The sequence below is a fragment of the Castor canadensis genome, chromosome 5 (genome assembly GCF_047511655.1).
Source record: "Castor canadensis chromosome 5, mCasCan1.hap1v2, whole genome shotgun sequence".
In the NCBI taxonomy this organism is placed as follows: domain Eukaryota; kingdom Metazoa; phylum Chordata; class Mammalia; order Rodentia; family Castoridae; genus Castor; species Castor canadensis.
The window spans coordinates 85737164-85758136 of record NC_133390.1 but is presented as its reverse complement, the minus strand read 5'-3'; the positions used below and the strand labels follow the sequence as shown (position 1 = coordinate 85758136).

Here is a 20973-nt window from a genome sequence, read left to right as displayed (position 1 = left end):
TGGTCTACATTTAAAACTTTCATGGGGATTGGGGATATAGTTCAGAAGTAGAGCACCTGCCTAGCACACAGGCCCTAGGTTCAGTCCCCAGCACCACAAAAAATAAAAAGTCCTCCTGCCCAACCTAGTATATCTGGTTGTTTTTTAAAAAAAAAAAAAGTTTTTTATTATTATTAGTATATGGTAGCTGTCCAGGGGGTTTTGTTGTGATATTTACATATACACATATACTGTACCCCAGTTTGGTTCATCCCCTCTATTATTCTCCCTCCTACCCCCCTCCCCTTCTTAAAATGATTTCAACAGGTTTCAGTGTTCCATATTCATACATGTCTAGAAAGTACTTCAACCATATTCACCCTCCTTTACCCTCTTCATTTACCCTCCCCCTCCCACCATTATCCTCTCCTTAATATGACCTATTTTGTACTCTTGTCCTTCACTGTTTAAGTGTCTGTTCATTGTTCAGTGGGGTTTTGCCTTGGTACCAGTTAAAAATTTTTGAAAAGAGCTGGGCGCTGGTGGTTCACGCCTGTGATCCTAGCTACTCAGGAGGCACTGATCAGGAGGATCTCAGTTCAAAGACAGCCCAGGCGAATAGTTTGTGAGACCTATCTCGAAAAACTTATCACAAAAAAATGGCTGTTGAAGTGGCTCATGGTGTAGGTCCTGAGTTCCAGCCCCAGCACAGCAAAAACAAAGAAACTGAAAAAAGTTTATTTTCTTATTCTCATTCTTCCTCTTAAACACAATCTCAACACTTAGGCTTTACAGTTTTAAAATTTTTAGTTCTAAGATGTTGCTTTTTCTTATTTTTTTTACATTTGTAATTTATATTAATCTTCATTTATAAGGATCCTTGCTTTTTAGTTATTTTTCTATTTATGCTATAGATTCAACTCATGTTTTATATTTTTAAGATGGGTCTTATTATATTAACTAAGCTCTTCTTGAACTCCTGGGCTCAAGCACCGCTCAGTCTCCCTTCCCCAGTTGCTGGGACTACAAATGTGCACCACCACACCCAGTTGAATTTCTTTCTTTCTTTTTTTTTTTTTTTGCATTACTAGGGTTTGAACTCACACTTGATAAGCAGGTGCTCTACCACTTGAACCCTCCCCTAGCCCATGAATTTAACTTATCTTAGTTTCTCCTCTCTTTGCATGTTGTCTGGGGTGGGGTCTGGACTTCTGCATTTCTAACAGGCTTTCTACTGTTATTCCTGCTGCTGCTGCTGCTCTATGAACACACTTTGAGTGGAAAGGGTCTATATGATCTAACGTACCAATTCTTTCACATTTGTTGTATCACTTATCACTGTGGTGTGATGGTGTCTTTCAAAAGTTCATATGCTGGAAATTTAATACCTAAATTCTTATATTGATGATATTTGAAGGTGGGACATTTGGAGGGTAGTTGGGATTAGATGAAGTTATGAGGGTGGGACCCCCACAATGTAATTAGAAGTTTTATAAGAAGAGGAAGAGAGACCCAAGTTAGCACACTGCTCTACATTGCTATGTGATGCCCTCTGCCATGTTTTGACACAGCAAGAAGGCCTTTATCAGATGCCAGTGCAGTGTTCTTGAACTTCCAGGCCTTCAGAACCATGAATCCAATAAACTTCTATTCTTTATAAATTATCGAGTCTCTCGTATATTATTATAGCAACAGAAAAAACATCTTTTTTTTATTCATTTATTCACATGTGCATACATTGTTTGGGTCATTTCTCCCCCCTGTCCCCCGCCCCCAAAGACACCTATTTTTAATGTTCACACAAACATTGCCCAAGCCTTTAAAAATAATGCATATCATCCAATGAATGCAGAGTTTGATATAAATCCATTGGATCAAGATGATTATGTCATTCATGTCTTGTCCTTATTCTGTATCTGCTTTATCTACCAATACTGAGAGAATATATATTTAAAATATCATATATATTAATATATTTTAAATATCTTATTATGACAGTGGGCTTCTCAACTATTTCTTATAGCTATTAAGTTTTACTTAATATGCTTTGAAGCTTCATTTTCTTTTTTGTTTTAATGATACTATGGTTTGAATTCAGAGCCTCATGCTTGTAAATGCTCTACCACTTGAGTCACGCTCCTAGTCCTTTTTGCTTTAGTTATTTTTCAAATAGGGTCTCATGTTTATGCCTAGGCCTTCCTGGACCACAACCCTCCTTTTTATGCCTCCCGTGTAGCTGGGATGACAGGTATGTGCCACCACACCCAGCTGAAACTTCATAAGTTTTTAGGTGCACTGAATTTTACATACTTCCTCCTGGTGAATTGAAACTTTAACGTTGCAAACTGAACTTTCAATTTCTTTTTTTTATTATTATATTCATATGTGCATACAATATTTGAGTCATTTCTCCCCCCTTCTCTTCACCCCCTCCCCCCGCCCCGCTCCCTCCCTTACCCCCCCTAACCCCTCACTACCCGGCAGAAACTATTTTGCCCTTATTTCTAATTTTGTTGAAGAGAGAGTATAAGCCATAATAGGAAGGAACAAGGGTTTTTGCTGGTTGAGATAAGGATAGCTATACAGGGAGTTGACTCACATTAATTTCCTGTGCGTGTGTGTTACCTTCTAGGTTAATTCTTCTTGAACTAATCTTTTCTCTAGTTTCTGGTCCCCTTCTCCTATTGGCCTCAGTTGCTTTAAAGTATATGCTTTATGAACTTTCAATTTCTAGTAAAGCTTACCCACAGATTTGCTCTGGGCTGTATCTGCCTGATGCATCTTCTTCCTTCTCATTACTTTCAGCTTTTGAGTCCTTCTGTTTACATTTTAGGCGTGTCACAGCATACTGATGAATCTTAGTCCTAGGTTCCAGCCTTTACACGAAGACTAAAAAGATCTTAGAACTTTTTAATGTAAAGTGGGAGAGTCTATTAGATAGAAAAGAGTAAAGTGGGAGAGCAGAGCCCCCAGAGTTAGGGGGGTGGTTTCTAAGAGAGGGTGACCCAGAAGTTTTTTTGTGGTACTGGAGATCCAACCTAGAGCCTCATGCATGCTAGGAAAACACGCAACCACTGAGCTCCATCCCCAGCAGAATGTTTTAATTCTAATTACTACATTCCTGATTCATATGTAGAAGTAATTCAGTTCTTTATTTTTTAACCTCCCATTTGAGACATTAATATTATTTTATATCATCTATGCTTGTTTAGATTTACTCACATATTTAGTATTTCTTTACTAGACTACCCCCTTGCATCTCAGAACCTGCTTCTGGAATTTTCTCCTTCCATGTGAGGTATGTCTTTTAACACTTTCTGCAATGATGGAAATATTCTATTCTGCACTGTCCAATATAGTAGCCAATAGCTTTTGAGTGCTTGAAATGTGGAATTTTAATTTTACATAATTTAAATTTAAATAGCCATATGTAGCTAGTGGCTACCACAATGGACAGTGTTAGCCAGGCATATAGTGCTATAGTGCATAGTTAGCATGTTTGAAGATCTGAGTTTCATTCCCAGCACCCCCCCAAAAAAAGAAAGAAATGGAAAGAAAAAGTTCCTTTAGTAAAGATCTTTCGGTGGTCAGTTGTCTCAGTCTTTATCAGAAAATGCAGGTATTTTACTTTTTTTTGTGGGGGGACTGGGGTTTGAACTCAGGGCTTCCTGCTTCCCCTCTATCGCTTGAGCTACACCTCCAGTCCATTTTTCATTCTGGTTATTTTGGAGATGGGGTCCAGTCCCTCCAGGATGTTAAACCTCTCGTCATGTCTGTACATTTATGAAACACAGAACAGCCAGATAATACTCTTTCCCCTCACTGTACATCCACTGGCTGGCTTCCACTCTGTAGTCCTGAACTCTCCAGATCAAGAAGTACATGAATAGTGTATGACAATTGGTGAGGAGGAGGGTGAAAGAGCAATGACCTCCAGGGGGCGGTTTTGCCCAATTCCACAAGCCACTGACCATAATTTCATCCTTAGTCCTCTACAATGTACATTCATTAGTTGCTTTATCTTGAGACAAGTTCTCCCTATGTAACTCAGGCTGGCCTCTAACTCGCATCTTCCTACCTTAGCTTCCCAAGTCCTGGAATTACAGAACTGCACCAATATGCCAGGTCCCACATTTGTTTAATTAAAAACTTTTACTGAGTTACTTTCTGCCTTTCCTTCTCTAGGCTAAATTTCCCCAAAATCAAAAGGTTTTTAGCTCCGCATCCTAATCAACTCGAGGAAAGAAATAACAGACTTCTCGGTTCCACCAGGAGGGAGCCTGAGTATAAGGAGTCAGATCGGAATCGCCACGTGGAAACAACAAACTTCAGCAGGGGTATAGGGGGAAAGGGGGACACTCCGAATCCCAACACGGAGATGAGACCAAGCAACACCGTCAGGAACACTGACTTTGCAGAAGGCTTTGGGCGATGGAATTCGTACCGTTCCTGTGCAGAAAGGACGTGGCGCCTAACTGAAAAGCGTCTTGTCCCAGAAATGACGCCCAGGTGCCTGGAAAGCTGCCTCACTCCAGCCCTGTCCAACCTACTCTTGGATCCGCCCTTTCTCTACTCCGCTTAAACCAGAGTCGTCTGCCAGGTTGAATGAATGAATGGAGACCTCATAAAACAGGCACTGCTATTCCCACATAAATTGGCAGAGACTTCACTATCTATGAAGTCAGACAAATCGGGTTCCAGTTCCAGTTCTTCCACTCACAGACTGGATACTTCCTTTATCTCTCTAAGGGTTCCAAAAATAATACCCAGATCGATGTGTCTAGGGGATGATAATGCTTGTATCTTACCTGGCACACAATTAGCCCTCAATTGAATTAACATTTCCCCACCCAGTTTTGTATTTATGCAGTGGGTTCTCTATATGTTGAAGGAATGTCTGACTCGATTCCTCCCCAAGAGGCCAGGTTCCATTAGGTGATTAGAATAAATACAGGGAAACTGCTGGACAATTATAGATGCCACATAAATCAGGCTCTTCCGCGACTACTACAAGTCCCGTCACACCGCTTGTTCACGTACAAAAGAAGTCTTGACACTTGCTGACCAAGTCTGACATCTATAGGCCCCTTGCTGACCAAGTCTGACATCTATAGGCCCCTACCGCCATAGACCGCAGCAGTCCGGAGCCACTCATCCCTGCTCCGCCCTCTTCTGGGAGGGGCACCTGGCCTACACGCATGCGCACTCCTCCCTCCCCGCTCCGCCCTCCCCTGGGAGTGGGGGGGCGGCCTGGTCGACACGCATGCGCACTCCTCCCTCCCCGTTCCGCCCTGCCTTTTTTATTCAGTCATTAGCGTTTCAATTGCTGAGCCTTTTTTGTCCCCAACTGCGTGCCGTGTTCGCTTCCCTGCGGAAGTGGTGTCTGTGAGGGAAGAAGATGGCTACCACTGTAGTGGCGGCGCCTGGTGTGGCGGCCAGTCGGGCCGACAAACGCGGCGGCGGCGGCGGGCCTGGAGGCGGCAGCGGAGGAGCAGCTAGAGGGGCGGAGGAAGAACCGCCGCCGCCCCTACAAGCAGTTCTGGTGGCCGACAGCTTTAACCGCCGCTTCTTCCCCATCTCCAAGGACCAGCCTCGGGTGAGTGCCCGGCACGCGAGCAGCCTGCGGGCCCAGAGGTTGGCGTGGCTGCAGCAGGTTGTCCTTTCGGCTGGCTAGTGAAGCATGGCCTGGAAGGACTCTAGTCCCCCACTTCTCCTAAAGTCGGGCTTATCTGGTTAGGAAGAAGGCGGAGGGACTGACTGACCAAGCGAGTGGACTGGCAGATGTGGGTATTGACAGGGGTGTCCATCCCAGCTTTGGGGGGAATGGAAACAGTTTAAGAGAAGCCTTCCCACGGGGATCTCGTGACCCAGAAGCCTGAGTTGCGTTTCACCGTGCACAGGAGATATGCTTAGTTGAGAAAGAACAGCACCTCCTTTTGCCTCTGAAAGGGCAGTAATATGCCTAAAAAAGAGCAGTCTAGGTTTGCATGAGCCCCTGAATTACCTAGGCAGTGGGCAGTTGATCTGACCTAGGTATGGGGACTGCTGGGTCACTCTGTAGTCCCCAGTTCACTGGAACAGAGGGAACTGCACTGGGTGTAGGGAAAAATCCTCCCTAACTACTTCTAAAAGGCCTAATGGCCGTTCATTTTTGGCAAGTGATTTGGAGCTTGCCGGGGAGGGGAATGTGGATAGGCCATGACTTGGAAAGAGATCAAGGAAGGAAATGCTGTAGGGAAAAAGGCATTAGCAGTGCTTGGAGTTCTGGAGAAATGATTGGTTCCCAGCATTATCTTTTGCCAGCAGTGACCTGCTATTCTGCAATAGCTCTGTGTCTGAAAGTAGGCAAGGAGATTCCATGCCCAATTCAAAGCCCAAATTGGAACACCATAGACTCGGGCTTAGAGCATGCCATGAACTTTAAAGGCAGGAGCCTGTTTACCCTTGAATCTGAAAGATAAAGCAAATCTGTAGTGTTTGGAAATACTGCTAGAGAAGTGAAAGTTGTCCTTGCAGTAGTGTACCCAAAGGGCCCTCAATGATTGAAGACCTCAATTTTTTTTCATATCCTTCCTGCCCTGCAGGTTCTCTTGCCCCTGGCCAATGTGGCATTAATTGACTACACTCTGGAATTCCTGACTGCCACAGGTGTACAGGAAACCTTTGTCTTTTGCTGCTGGAAAGCTGCTCAAATCAAAGAACATTTACTGTAAGGCCCTGTAACTTTTCTTTACATGTTTCACCATCTTTTTCTGGTTTTTTCAGGATGGATATAACTAAGTAAAGGGACACATGAGGAAGAATTATATCTATTCAGATCCCATTGTAAGAGTTAAGGGTGTTTTCTTCACTTGGGTGAGCAGCTGGAGCTCTGCATCAGTTCATCTTGGGGTTCCTCTAACAAAAATTAAAGAAACACTTGGGTTTTTCTGAATCTTATAAAATTTGGTTTTTCTTTTTATTTAATAGTCCCAATATGAAAATTACTGGAATAACAACTTTGCTTTTTCATTGAGTTTCCACATTTTGTATTCCCACTGCCTACCTTAGTGCTAAGCACATAGTAACCCCTTAGTAAATGTATTGATATCTTAGACACAGTGAACCTCAGGATTTATGGAAGTTTAAAAAATAGAGACTTAAGACATTAGCATAGTCTCCATCAGACAGTTCCTAACTTTGGTATTAACTTCAGAACAGGAAAGGTGACGTGAAAAGTGTGTTCCCAGAGTACTTTTATACTGTAGGTTTCAGCAGGATTTTGAGTTCAAATCCACATTCAGGGATAGGAGTCAAGGTATTGTGAGGAAATAACCATGTTTCTCTAATCCATAAAACAAAATTGACATAGGATGCTGAAAGCATTAATTATAGTTTGTAAGTCTCTTTGAAGTTGAGGATGCTGGCAGGAACCCAAAAAAGCCATAGAGAAGGAGTTTAAATACCAAAAGAGAGGAAGGGAAGGTCCATGTGATCTTTATACTTGATTTACTCATTCCCCTCAACCCCTTTCCTGTAGGAAATCCAAGTGGTGCCGCCCTACATCCCTCAATGTGGTTCGAATAATTACATCAGAGCTGTATCGGTCACTTGGAGATGTCCTCCGTGATGTTGATGCCAAGGCCTTGGTGCGCTCTGACTTCCTTCTAGTATATGGAGACGTCATCTCAAACATCAATATTACCAGAGCCCTGGAGGAACACAGGTGAGGATGGGAAAAAGGCAGGGACAAGAGCTAGGGACCAGCAGAGCCCTAAGACTGCTTTTTGACAGTCTCCCTTCTATCTTATAGGTTGAGACGGAAGCTAGAAAAAAATGTATCTGTGATGACAATGATCTTCAAGGAGTCATCCCCAAGCCACCCAGCTCGTTGCCATGAGGACAATATGGTGGTGGCTGTGGATAGTGCCACAAACCGGGTTTTGCACTTTCAGAAGACACAGGGTCTCCGGCGTTTTTCATTTCCTCTGGTGTGTGGGAATCTGGGGAATTCCAGATAGGAAAGTGTCCTGCTTCAGCAGGAAAGACAAATTAAAGTCCCTGTAACTTCTCCCCACAGAGCCTATTCCAGGGCAGTGGAGATGGAGTGGAGATTCGTTATGATTTACTGGATTGTCATATCAGCATCTGCTCTCCTCAGGTGAACTCTTAAGGGTACATGCAAAGAATAGATTTCTGAGACTCTCTGCTTACAAGGCCAGCTTATTTTTCTTCTCCTTCTTTTACTTATCTGTTGTAAAGCAAAGAGGTGTTGTCATCTTGTCCAAAGTATATTATAACTCTCTTTGGGATTCTGATTCATTTCTAGTTGTCATAGATTTGACAGGTTTCTGGGGGCTCATCTTTGCTTCCGGGAATAGCACTTAACCTTAGCCCATCCCATATTCCCCAACAGGTGGCTCAACTCTTCACAGACAATTTTGACTACCAAACTCGAGATGACTTTGTGCGAGGCCTGTTAGTGAATGAGGAGGTGAGAGAAGGCTTCCATGGCCTGCTTAGAAGAGTAGGAGAGGGCTGTGATTTTTATCTCACTCTGGTAACTTTTGGTTCCCTTAGGAAGGAAGAAAATAGCTCGCAAGCTGGGGGAAACTTGACTGTAACAGTGAGAGGCTAAGGGGAATTGAGAAGGCTTGGAAACGTGTTGTACTGGGGGACATTCTTCCTATCTTGCTTGCATGGGTGACCTCCTTTCTTTCCTTCTCATTCAGGTTCTAGGGAACCAGATCCACATGCACGTAACAAGTAGGGAATATGGTGCCCGGGTCTCCAACCTGCACATGTACTCGGCTGTCTGTGCTGATGTCATCCGCCGATGGGTCTACCCTCTCACCCCAGAAGCAAACTTCACTGACAGTCCCACACAGAGCTATACTCATTCCCGACACAACATCTATCGAGGGCCTGAGGTCAGCCTGGGTCATGGCAGCATCCTGGAAGAAAATGTGCTCCTGGGTTCTGGCACTGTCATTGGCAGTAATTGCTCCATCACCAACAGTGTCATTGGCCCTAACTGCCACATTGGTGAGCACAGGTGGGGAATCAAGCCAGCAATCTTAGAAATAGGAACTTGGAGGCCCTGTGTGTTCAAAAGCAAGGAAGGACATATGAGGGATAGTCCTTGGAAATGAGCTAGAGTGACTTCGTTAAGAAAGGAGGAAAATCAGATGTGGTGGTATGTACTTACAGTCTCAGCTACTCAAGAGGCTGAGGCAGGAGAATCACTTGAGCCCAGGAGTTTTAGATCAGCCTGGGTAACATAATGAGACCCCATGTCAAAATAGAAAGAGGCTACATGGGAGGCTGAGATGGGGAGCATCACAGTTTGAGTCCAACCTGAGCAAATAGTTTGCAAGACCCCATGTCCAAAATAACCAGAACAAAATGGACTGGAGTTGTGGAGTTGTGGCTCAAGCAGTAGAATGCCTGCCTTGCAAAAAGGCCTGAGTTCAAACCCCAGTCCACCACAGAAAAAAAAAAAAAGGAAAAGGATAAGAATTTGACACTGATATCTTCATTTGTGGCCTGTGAATCTCTTATGGGTGACTCTTCACATTCCAAGATACCCTGTATTCATATTGAGGGCCAAGCAGATAATTAACATGCAGTAATAACCTCTGTTTAGTACATTACAATTTACAAAGGGCCTTTACATACATTAGTTTATTTAGTCCTCATAAGAACCATAGGAGGTAGGTATTATTTATCCTTAATTTATAAACAGGCTCAAAGAGGTTGTCTTGCCCAAGGTCATAGCTAATAATAGGCAGTGCCAGGACTTGAATTCTAGGTATTCTGGTTGTAAAGCCAGTGTTCTTTTTACCCTCCCATAACTATCTGGTAGCTTCATGGGAACTCACTGTGGTCATAGGAATGTGATGCTTCTAATGATACTACCCCTTAAAAGAACAGTAATTAAGATTGAGATTCTGTAATGTATAAAAAGAGGTGGATCAATTTGATTCTGCATGTACGCATGGATATGATTCTAGTAAGTTTTTTAGTTCATCCCAAGATATCTTGAAGGTTCTCAGGTTCTTAAGCTCTGTGTATAATATGTAATTGTTATAAGTTTGGTAGGTGGACAGTCAGGCTGAAAGCAATGTTCTACTCTTGGGGCTGGGCCTGGAGGACGAGTGGGTGTTTCTGGTGCCTTGGAGAATGGGGTATTAGAGCTAGGTAGCAGCTGTGTTGGTATCAGTCAGCTTTTCCTCCATGGTCTAGAGGTGGATCTCTCAGTGACCAGGAGTCCTTTCCATCCTGAGCTAGGTGATAATGTGGTGCTGGACCAGGCCTACCTGTGGCGGGGTGTTCGAGTAGCTGCTGGAGCACAGATCCACCAGTCTCTGCTCTGTGACAATGCTGAGGTCAAGGAACGAGTTACACTAAAGCCACGCTGTGTCCTCACTTCTCAGGTGAGACCTGCTTCATACTGTATACAAACCTGGATTGAGTGATGATTGTGCCAAGCCAGAAGGGATCTTATTTCCAAATAAGGTCCTAAATCAGAATGAATTGAGAGTCCAAATCCAGTGGGTCCATTTACCTTCTACTTGGCTTGGTAAAAAAAAGAAAGACATCATTGTAATTGTTAAGATACACTTTTTTTCAAGACATGATGAGACTGTGCCACCTACTCCTTTTTTCTCCGCTAGGTGGTGGTGGGCCCCGATATCATGCTGCCTGAGGGCTCGGTGATATCTTTGCACCCTCCAGATGCAGAGGAAGATGAGGATGATGGCCAGTTCAGTGATGATTCCGGGGCCAACCAAGAAAAGGAGAAAGCGAAGCAGAAAGGTGTGAGGCTCAACAGGTGTGGGGCATCTGTACACCTCTCTGCCCCCATAGAAAAGCCACTGTTTGCTTCTGAAGAGATTCATACTTCTGTTGGGTCTTTTCTAAAGATCAGCACCTTTTCCAGGTTACAATCCAGCAGAAGTAGGAGTTGCAGGCCAGGGATACCTCTGGAAAGCTGCAGACATAAGCATGGAAGAAGAGGAGGAACTACGGCAGAATCTGTGGGGTGAGCTAGTCCGTATGCTTGCTTTCCTCCTGCTGCTACTAAATATGAATATTTTGAAGAAGAGTAAGTGCTTTGCTTTTTTTTCTTTTTTTTTTTTTGGTGGTGGTAGTGGTTTTGAACACAGTGCTTCACACTTGTTGGGCAGGTACTCTACTGCTTTAGCCACTCCACCAGCCCAAAGTGTGAGTAGTTTGTAGTCTGATTACTTGTTCATTCCTTTGACAATGCTAACAGAGAAGATGGATTGCTCTCTGTTGGTGGTTACTTCCTTGTTTTTCTCTTCTTCTTACATTTCCTATGTTCTCAGGACTCACAATCAACATGGAAGAAGAGAGTGAAACTGAAAGTGAGCGAAGTATGAATTCTGAGGAGCTGGATAGCAGGGCAGGCTCCCCTCAGTTAGATGACATCAAAGGTGAGTGGGCAAGGGAGCAGAGGCCTGAACAAAGGGCAAGTTTATTCTTTATCTGCATCAACTAGTCAAAAGTTCTTATTCCTCCCAGAAATGGTTTGGTATAAAGTTTGGACTAAATGACTTGAAAGCAAAGCATTCTGGAATGATACTGGCCTGTGAACTTATTCTTTCTTTTTAGTGTTCCAGAATGAAGTGCTGGGAACACTACAGCGAGGCAAAGAAGAGAATATTTCTTGTGACAATCTAGTCCTGGAGATCAACTCTCTCAAGTAAGAGCAGCCTTTCCCTGTTTTGTTCTTTTTTCCTCTGGGCAATGCCAGGAAGGTGGAGGTTCTCTTGCAAGTGTTTCTTCCCCAAGTAGAAACCTAGTCCCTCAATGTCCCAAATAAAGGCCAATATATTTGGAGTAGGAAGAGCATTAGCTTCTAGCCTCAGCATAGTCCTCTGCCTTCTAAAACCCTCCCTGTCATGTTCCAATGTGCTATCAAAGTCATAGTCCCTGCAGTATGCCAAACCAGCCAGTGAAGGCCCTGGTGTCACATTCGTCTTCCCACAGGTATGCCTACAATATAAGCCTAAAGGAGGTAATGCAGGTACTGAGCCACGTGGTCCTGGAGTTCCCTCTGCAACAGATGGATTCCCTGCTTGACCCAAACCGCTACTGTGCCCTGCTGCTTCCTGTGAGCAAAGATTGGGGCTGGGAACAAGGGTTGGGCAGAAGCACACACATACCTTGCTGTGCTCGACTTAAAGGAAATCAGGAATAGATGTCTTGTTATGAGGTTGTTATGTCTTGTTATGTTGCTTCTCATTCTTTTTTCCTTGCTGGAAGCTGAATGGGTCCTAGAGCAGCCTGGGCTAGTTCAGAGAAGTCAGGTTGAGTTTAATACTGAGTGGTCTTTGAGATTCCAGGATTCAGACCCTACATGCCCACAAAGGGACACTCAGAAATAGTCCTGGAAGCCAGGCATACTGGTTCATGCCTATAGTTCTAACTGCTCAGGAAGCTGAGATGGGAGGATCACTGGAGCCCAGGAGTTAGAGGCTAGCCTGGGCAACATAGCAAGACCTTGTTCTCAAAAAAGCATGGCTTCAGTGATGGAGGCCCTAAGTTCAAACCCCAGTATTGCAAAAAAAAAAAAAAAAAAAAAAAGCAACAACTTTGTGGCCCTATGAAAATGATTTGCCCCAGAATGAGATCAACCTCTGGACTGTGAAGAAGTATTTTGAAGTATTTCCACCCTCTCTTTTTCCCAGTCCTGATCAATACCCAAGTCCCTCTGACAAGATTCCACAGAGCCTGTGTCATCTCCCCCTTTCTGCTCATGTCATGAAAGGCCTACGCCATCAATATTGATTGCTTTTGCTCTTCAGATGTAGGTGCATGCTCAGGAATAAACTGTAGTTCATTTCTCCTTTCTTCTCTAGCTGCTCAAAGCCTGGAGCCCTGTTTTTAGGAACTATATAAAGCGTGCAGCTGACCATTTAGAAGCATTGGCAGCCATTGAGGACTTCTTCCTGGAACATGATGCTCTTGGTACTTCCATGGCCAAGGTGAAGAGCACCTCAAGTCCCATGCTTCTGCATTTGCTTTGAAGCAAGCCTTGGTGACCCCTATGGAGACTTGAAACAGAAGCTAACATGAACCTAGCATGGAGTTTGGTTCACAGCACCATCTGCCCCTAGTACTATAATTATTGCTAGAGTAGTACAGCTTAGAACCAACCTGGTACAGGTAAAGCAGCCACTTGGGGTTGGCCTGGGATTGCATAGCACTAGCCAGGAATCATTCCAAAGTTATACCTGTCCCAATACCAGAGTGAACAGCTCACTCTTGTCTGTTTTGGAGGAGACTTCTCAGTGTGTAAAAGGAAGCTAAGGACCTGGTAGAGCTGTAAGGTCATACCTCCTTTCCCTCTGTTGTCTATTATACCTTGCTGGATTCAGCAAGGCCCTTGAGTTATCCTTTGCTGGTTTTCAGGTACTGATGGCTTTCTACCAGCTGGAGATCCTGGCTGAGGAAACAATCTTGAGGTGGTTCACCCAAAAGGATATAACTGACAAAGGCCGGCAGTTACGCAAGAATCAGCAGGTGAGTTGGGCTGCCCTGTGCTCAATAAGGTTCCCAGGTCCTCAACCCTAGACTCCTGGGACTCTGGTTAGAGCTGTTTATCTGCTAAGGATACATGCCCCTCCCCCAACAGCTCTGTCCTCTCTTTTCTTACAGCTGCAGAGGTTCATCCAGTGGCTTAAAGAGGCAGAAGAGGAGTCATCTGAAGATGACTGAAGTCACATGGCCTGCTCCTATGGTGTGCTCGATTGCCTTCCTGACTCCTGGGGATGATAAGTAAGAAGCCAGCTGCAGAAGGATCAGTGACTGCCACCCAGACTGAGACTTAATTTAAAGAAGCAGAGGCTGGAACTACAGTATTCTTCCCATCGCCAGCAACTATGTGCCTCCATCCTGACTGGGGAGTTGGGATAAGGGAAGTTGGGCTGAAACAAAGCTCCTGCTTAGGGAGGAGCTAGGCAGGCCCTGCAGTGGGAGGAAAGCCAGAGGAACTGCTTTGTGCTCTGGCTTTCCCTCAGGGAATGCAGCTGGCCCTCTTTGCTGCTTGTATTTGTTAATATTAAAAAAGAGAGGTGTATTGGTTTCTTGCCAACTGACTGATCAGCCAGTGAAGAATGTGACCAGAGTTCTGAACCTCTGACAGACATGGCAGCCTTTAGCTACCACCTGGGGGAAGAGGGAGAATAGGGGTGTTGTGGCCACTAGGTGGTACTGTGGTGCCTTGCTAATTAACCATTCCCATGATTCCTGATTCCCATGATTCCTGAGTAGTGGAGGGTGGAGCTGGAATCCCAGCCATTGTGGCCCATTCTGTAGTCTTGGTTGTGGACCATTTTTTTGACTTTGGTCCTGGGGTAAATATGCCTGAGCCTATTTCCATAGCCAGTTCTGGGTGGTGGTACCAAGCATATGTGAAACCCATTACTAGTTGCTACCCCCTCACAGGCTTTTTCCATTGACCCAGTACCAGTACTGTCAGGGGAGCTAAGGTGCTCTGCATCCTAAAGATAAGGAAATCTGCTTAGGGTCTTAGGACTTTTGCAGGTTATAGCTAAGGACACAAGGGTTTCTTCTATAGTATCTTTTGTCTCAGTGAACAGGAAATTGGCCCCAGAGACAAATAAAACCCAAAGCCAATAGTAGACATTCTGAGAACACAAAAGGCCCTGTGAAATAGGCTTTCCCTTACTCTTGAGAGTTCAGTGTTTGACAGGCATTCTGCTGAATACTCTTCATGAGTTATTTAACCCTTGCATCAGCCTGTGAAATAGATCACTTTCAGATGAGGTGCCTGTGGTTCAGAGGTCCTATTACTAGTCACTTACGGAGCCAAGATTTGATATGAACTTAGGGGCTGAAGTTTGTCACTTGGTTGTATTGTCTTTTAACCTCTGCTGAGAGACAGGCCTCTGTATCCTTTGTGAGTTCTTTGATGCCTTCATATAGAGTGAAGCAGTAACTTCCTCACTATATGACACTAACTGTGGTAATGAGAGACCTCCTTGGACATTGTAGATAAAATGGGTGCCTTTCTTCATTTCAGTTGAATGGAAGGGAATTTCCTGAGGAAAAGGATACTGAACTTTTCTTGGGTACTTGGCAGGGGTGGGGGGCAGGGATTTCTTTGGTTTTTTTGAGATAGGGTTTTGCTGTATAGCCCAGGCTGGCCTCAAACTCATGATCCTCCTGCCTCAGCCTTCTGGGTGCTAGGATTATAGGCATGAGCCACATGCCCTACTGCTGAAGGCATTTCTGAAAAGAAGAAAACATGCTGGTCAGGAATTGGCTTAATTTATTTCCTATTCAGTAAATCTCAGTTTTAGTCTCATTAGGTGTATGATCTAGTGCCTAGAGAACATAAGAAGATTATGGCTTGGACCGAATAAGACAGTTAAATGGAAATGACTATAAAGCATCTCTATTCTATACCAATTAAATAGCAGATCACAAGTGGCTTATAGAATGTTTTATAAAGGAGAGGGCTGGTGGAGTGGCTCAAGTGGTAAGAGCGTCTGCCTAGCAAGCATGAGGCCCTGAGTTCAAACCCCAGCACCACCAAAAAAAAAAAAGATGTTTTAGAAAGGGGAGATTCCTAGCTGGGCTGATTAAAGAAGGCTTTACTTAATTGTGATGCTGAGGCCCAAAAAATAAGGTTAAGAAGGCATATTAAAAGCAAAGAATTTCCAATTAAGTACAGGAAATTAACCACAAGTTTTTTGTTCCCTCCAAAACCCTATTAGAGTACCAGTAAAGAAATACCTTAAAAAGACATGTGACTTAATAATAAGGAAGACAAAAGGTAACAGTGAGATGTCATTATTTTGGAAAACTAAAAGTGGAACAATGAAAGATAGTTTACAATTTTTTTTTTCTTTTTGGTAGGACTAAAGTTTGAACCCATGGCCTCACACTCAAGTAGTAGGCAGGCACTCTACTACTTGAGCTGCTCTGCCGGCCCTTTCTTCTGTTAATGTATTTTCAAGATAGGGTCTCTGGAACTATTTGCCTGGACTGGCTTCAAGCCACAATCCTCCTGATCTCTGCCTCCTGAGTAGTTAGGATTATAGGTGTGAGCCACTGGCGCCCAGCACAATTTTTTTTTTTTTAATATGGTGCTGAAGATGAACCCAGTGCCTTATGCATGGTAGGCAAGTGCTCTACTACTGTTCTACCTCTCCAGCCTAGTGAAGGATAACTTAGCAGATAGTCCGGTGCCAGTGGCTCACACCTGTAGTGCTAGCTACTCAGGAAGCAGACAGAGATCAGGAGGATCGTGGCTTGAAGCCAGACCAGGCAAATAGTTTGAGAGACCTGTCTTGAAAAACACATCACAAAAAAGGACTGATGGAGTGGCTCAAGGTATAGGCCCTGAGTTCAAACCCTAATACTGTAAAAAAATAACTTAGCAGAGCAGGATGAGTTGGGTTTTACCTGCTGGATGCAAACCAATGTGTACTTCAGAACTCACAAAAGGCTCAGCACCTCAGAGGATGATAGGAATTGGGGCTAAGAACTGGGGGTGTAGTGTGGAGAGATTTTACACAAAGACCTGTATAAGAAGAAAACACTTCTGTCCTCCATCCACACCTTACCGAATCCAGCCAAGTGATTAAACTTACTTCTCTACAAGAAATGGGTGGTGTTCTGTGTCTGGAGAAATCATGGGGAGGAAACCATCAAAGAAATACTTAAGAAGGTCATGACTTTACAGACTGACAGGGCCCATGAGTGTTCAGCATAATGAATGAAAAGTCCCATGAAATTCCAATGCATTGAGGAGAAACTGAAACTGTCAGAGCCTATGGACTCAGCCCCAGGCATGGTGGTGATGGAAGTGAGTGAGGTACTAGGTTAAACATGAATAGAATAAGCACTTGTGAGGCAGGAGGTTCATGAGTTTGAGGCTAGCCTAGGCTACATAGTGAGATCCTGTCTCAAAAAAAAAGGGGGGGGGGGCGGGAGGGGGGGTTAGCAGAGTGACTCAAGCAGTAAGAGCACCTGCATAGCAAGCATGAGGTCTTGAGCTCAAGCTGCAGTGCCACCAAAAGAAAAGAAGTAAAACTATATGAGTGTCAGGACTTAACATCAGCATACACTGACTTAAACCTCCTGGGCCAAAACAAACTGGACAACTACAGCAAAGAGAGCCTATGAAGACATTTTTTGTTTCCTTGGTCAAAAAAAAAAAGCTTTCCCCCACTTTATTAACTGGGTAGTGAAACCTGCACATCAGTAAGCCTTGTACACAGAGCTTTCAATCAGCTTTTCAGTACCTCATTCTTACATGTGATAGAAACCAAAGTCCAAACTTGAGGAAGCCTCCAATGTGACAGGCAGAGACCAAAGCAAGCAAGTGGAAAATTGAAACCAAGGAAATAATGACAAAATAGGGGACTTTTTAAAAAACTTCAGAGTGAGCTGGACACCAGCAGTTCACGCCTGTAATCCTAGCTACTCAGGAGGCATAGATCAGGAGGATTGTGGTTCCAAGCCAACCTGGAATAATAATTTGAGAAACCCTATCTCAAAAAAAACCCACCACAAAAAAGAGTTGATGGAGTGGCTCAAGGTGTAGGCCCTGAGTTCAAACCCCAGTACCACATACAAAAGACAATAATAAATAAAAATTAGGGTGAAGAAGCTATAGTTATTCTCAAAATTCAAGGAAGAAGCCAGGCACAGGTCTCTCATGCCTATGATCCTAGCTATTTGGGAGCGTGAAATTGGGAGGATCGAGGTTTGAGGTCAGTCAGGCAAGCAGTTGAAAAAGAGATTCATCTCCAAAATACCAGAGCAAAACTGGACTGGAGATGTGGCTCAAGCAGTACAGAACCTGTTTTGCAAGTGCAAAGCCCAGTACCACCCCTTCTTCACAAAAAAATTCAAGGAAGAAAATGTGTTTGTGAAGAAAAGTGTCAGGCTGGCAGAATGGCTTAAGCTTACAGTAAGCCTGCCTAGCAAGCATGAGGCCCTGAATTCAAACTCCAGTGCTGCCAAAAAGAAAAAGAAAAAAGAAAAGTGCCATGAAAAGGAAGAATTGGAAGCTGGGTGCCTGGTGGTTCATGCCTGAAATCCTAGCTACTCAGGAGGCAGAGTTCAGGAGGGATTGTGGTTAAAAGCCAGCCCGGGCAAATAGTTTGTGAGACTCTATCTCAAAAAAAACCCATCAAAAAAATTGGGCTGATTTAAGTAAACAAATTGTATCCTATTGAGAACTGGAGGGTTAGAGAATCAAATGAGATGTTTCATTGCATTTCAATCCTTATGTACTTTCTTGGATTTTAAACCATGGACATTTTACCTACCCTTGTAAAAATATAAGTGTATGTATAAATAAATCATAAGCAAAACCCATTAAATAGCTCAGTAATATTAAGGAAATCTTGCAAAAAGCTGGAATCATTAAAAAAAGGAAATACGGCTGGAAGCATGGCTCAAGTGGTAGAGTATCTGTCCAGTTAGTGCGCTGAGTTCAAACCCCAGTACCAACAAAAGGGAATAGGTGATAAAGGAAAAAATTATATGAAAATAAAGGATTAATTCAGAAGGTCTAACATCTAACAGGAGTTGCAGAAGGAGAATAGGAAAAATGGTACTGAGGATGTTACTAATTTAAGAAATTAGTGATGTGGGTATGACTCAAGTGCTAAAGAGACTGCCTGGCAAGCACAAAGCCCTGAGTTCACACTCCAGTACTGACAAAAAAGGAAATAATTGCTGCATTACCAGATAGAAAGGGCCCACCGAATGAATGAGAGAAAATCCTCACTGAGCCAGGCATGTGAGGATTACATACCTGTAGTCTTAGCTACTTGGAGGCTGAGGCAGGAGGATTGCCTGAGCCCAAGAGTTCAAGGACAACCTAGGCAACATAAAAAGACCTGATAAGTGAGACCCCACCTCAAAACACAGAAAAGATCCTTACCAAAACCTATCACCATGAAATTTCATAATTGTGGGGGTAAAGAGAATGTCCTAAAGGCTTCCAGAGAATAAGAACAAGTATACTAAGGCTTGGGGAAAATAAGATAAAACTGATACCTGGTTATCAGTAATGGAATTAGAAGACAATAGAGTGGCGCCTTTGAAATCTAAGGGAAAATTATTTTAAAGTCAATCATTTTTAGATATGCAAGTTCTCAAAAAAAATTGTGTTCTTCATGCTTTCTTTCAAAGGTAGCTACCAAAGGATATGCTTTACTGAACAAAGGCATAAAGTAGCCAGGAAACAGGGATCCAACATGGAGGAGAGATAAAGGGAATTCTGAGGGTGCAGGGTAACAGATGTGCACAAGTGGAGATAGCCAGCAGTACAGACCAGAGCCAAACAACTTGAGGAACAAATGGAACTGATGAATTACCTAATAGATTTGAGTGACTGAACAAAATGTGTATTGAGAAACTACTAGTTTATGTAGGAAGAATTAGGTAAGTACAATATATAAAAGGACAAAGAAAGCAATGATTAATGGCAGAAACAAAAAGTTGCAAAAGGAACAATCATGAGACACCAGATGGGCAGTGCACATTTACTCATTCAAAATACCACCAATACTAAATACTACACTCACTCAACCAAAATGTGTGATTTCAGTACTTTAAGAGGGTAGAATGAGATGGAAGAGATCATCCATCAAAACTGGAAATCAGTAGGCAATGACTAGAATGCATAAATCTGGGGGTGCACACCTATACTCTCAGCTACCCAGGAGGCTGGGGCAGTAGGATTATAAATCTGAGGCCAGGCTGTCAAAAAAAAAAAAAAAAAAAGAGGGGTCTTAGGATGTTAGCTCAGTGGTAGAGAACTTGCATAGCATGTCTGAAGCCCTGTTTCAATCCTCAGTACTGCAAAAAATAATAATGATGATAATAATAAAATAGTATGAAGCTTGGTGCCGGCAGCTAACTCATGTAATCCTAGCTACTCACAGTTCAAGGCCAGCCTGGGAAAATAGTTCCAGAGACTCCCATCTCCAAAAAATAACCAGAGTAAAAATGGACTGGAGGCATGACTCAAGCAGTAGAGGGCCTGTTTTGCAAGTGCAAAGCCCTGAGTCCAAACCCTAGTCCCACCAAAACAAAAACAAACAAACAAAAAATATATATAGTAGATAGTAGTATGAGCTTAAAAAACATTATGGGGGTAAGGAGGAAAACCGAAGAAGACTGCGGTTGTTTTGGTGGGGGGGGGGCAGTGGTAGTGGTATTTGAACTCAGAGCTTCATGCTTGCTAGGCAGGCACTCTACCATACGAGCCATTCCATTCCACCAGCCTTTTTTTGTGCTAGGTAGTTTCAAGGTAGTCTCTTGAACTATTTGTCTGGGGCTGGCTTTGAACCCTGATCCTCCTGATCTCTGCCTTCTGAGTAGCTAGGGTAATAGGTATGAGCCACTGGCATCAGGCAGGACTGCTATTTTTGTTTAAAGTTTTAATACTGTCCAGTTATGAATACATACTATTTTGAGAAATTAAATTTAAAGAAAGGGAAGGATATGAAGTAAAATATACATATAAGGTGTATATAGCTACTAGCAAGTGTGTTCATTTGCCTGGAGTAAAAAATTTGGCAAAGATGTAATGACACAAAGATTGTAAAGGTAGATTGAGGTTAGATTATGAAGGGGCTTGACTATCATGCTAAGGACATTCCAGAAGGCATCTGGGATCTGTGGAGAGGTTTCTGAGCAGAAGAGTTATCTGAAAGAAGTACTTTAATGTTAATTTGGCAGCAGTGTATAAAGTGGAATGGGAGGAGCCCCCACTTACCAACCTAAAAGGCTCTGTGATCAGCCCATCTACCTTTCTAGCCTCATGTACAACTGTCTCTCCAGTCACAATGGCCTTCTTGTTCCTCACATGTGACAAACTTACTCCTGCTTTGAACCTTCACACCTAGCTGTGCCTTCTGCCTGAATATTCCTCCCTCAGATCTCATAGCTGCTTCCTTGTCCTTATTAGCACAAATGGGTCTTTTCTGATAAGCT

General features: G+C 43.4%; 1 protein-coding gene and 1 non-coding gene across 2 annotated transcripts; both read left to right on the top strand.

Moving 5' to 3' along the window:
- Positions 1–5301: 5301 nt before the first annotated feature.
- Positions 5302–14065, top strand: Eif2b5 (eukaryotic translation initiation factor 2B subunit epsilon). Its single transcript, XM_020175839.2, has 16 exons — positions 5302–5575; positions 6564–6688; positions 7499–7684; positions 7772–7949; positions 8039–8119; positions 8375–8452; positions 8691–9003; positions 10249–10394; positions 10635–10776; positions 10901–11002; positions 11310–11417; positions 11596–11686; positions 11974–12097; positions 12846–12971; positions 13399–13509; positions 13645–14065. The coding sequence occupies exons 1-16, from the start codon at positions 5378–5380 to the stop codon at positions 13702–13704; spliced, it is 2169 nt and encodes a 722-aa protein (XP_020031428.1). The 5' UTR covers positions 5302–5377; the 3' UTR covers positions 13705–14065.
- A 1407-nt stretch (positions 14066–15472) lies between these two features.
- Positions 15473–15546, top strand: Trnaa-agc (transfer RNA alanine (anticodon AGC)). The gene has a single exon. It is a non-coding gene; the product is annotated as a tRNA-Ala (tRNA).
- The last annotated feature ends 5427 nt before the right edge of the window (positions 15547–20973 follow it).

Excerpts from the sequence above, each read along its gene's own strand:
- Eif2b5 (XM_020175839.2), top strand. The coding sequence starts at position 5,378 with ATGGCTACCACTGTAGTGGCGGCGCCTGGTGTGGCGGCCAGTCGGGCC. Across the intron at positions 5,576-6,563 it reads TCTCCAAGGACCAGCCTCGG|GTTCTCTTGCCCCTGGCCAA; the intron begins GTGAGTGCCCGG and ends CCTGCCCTGCAG. Across the intron at positions 7,685-7,771 it reads AGAGCCCTGGAGGAACACAG|GTTGAGACGGAAGCTAGAAA; the intron begins GTGAGGATGGGA and ends TCTATCTTATAG.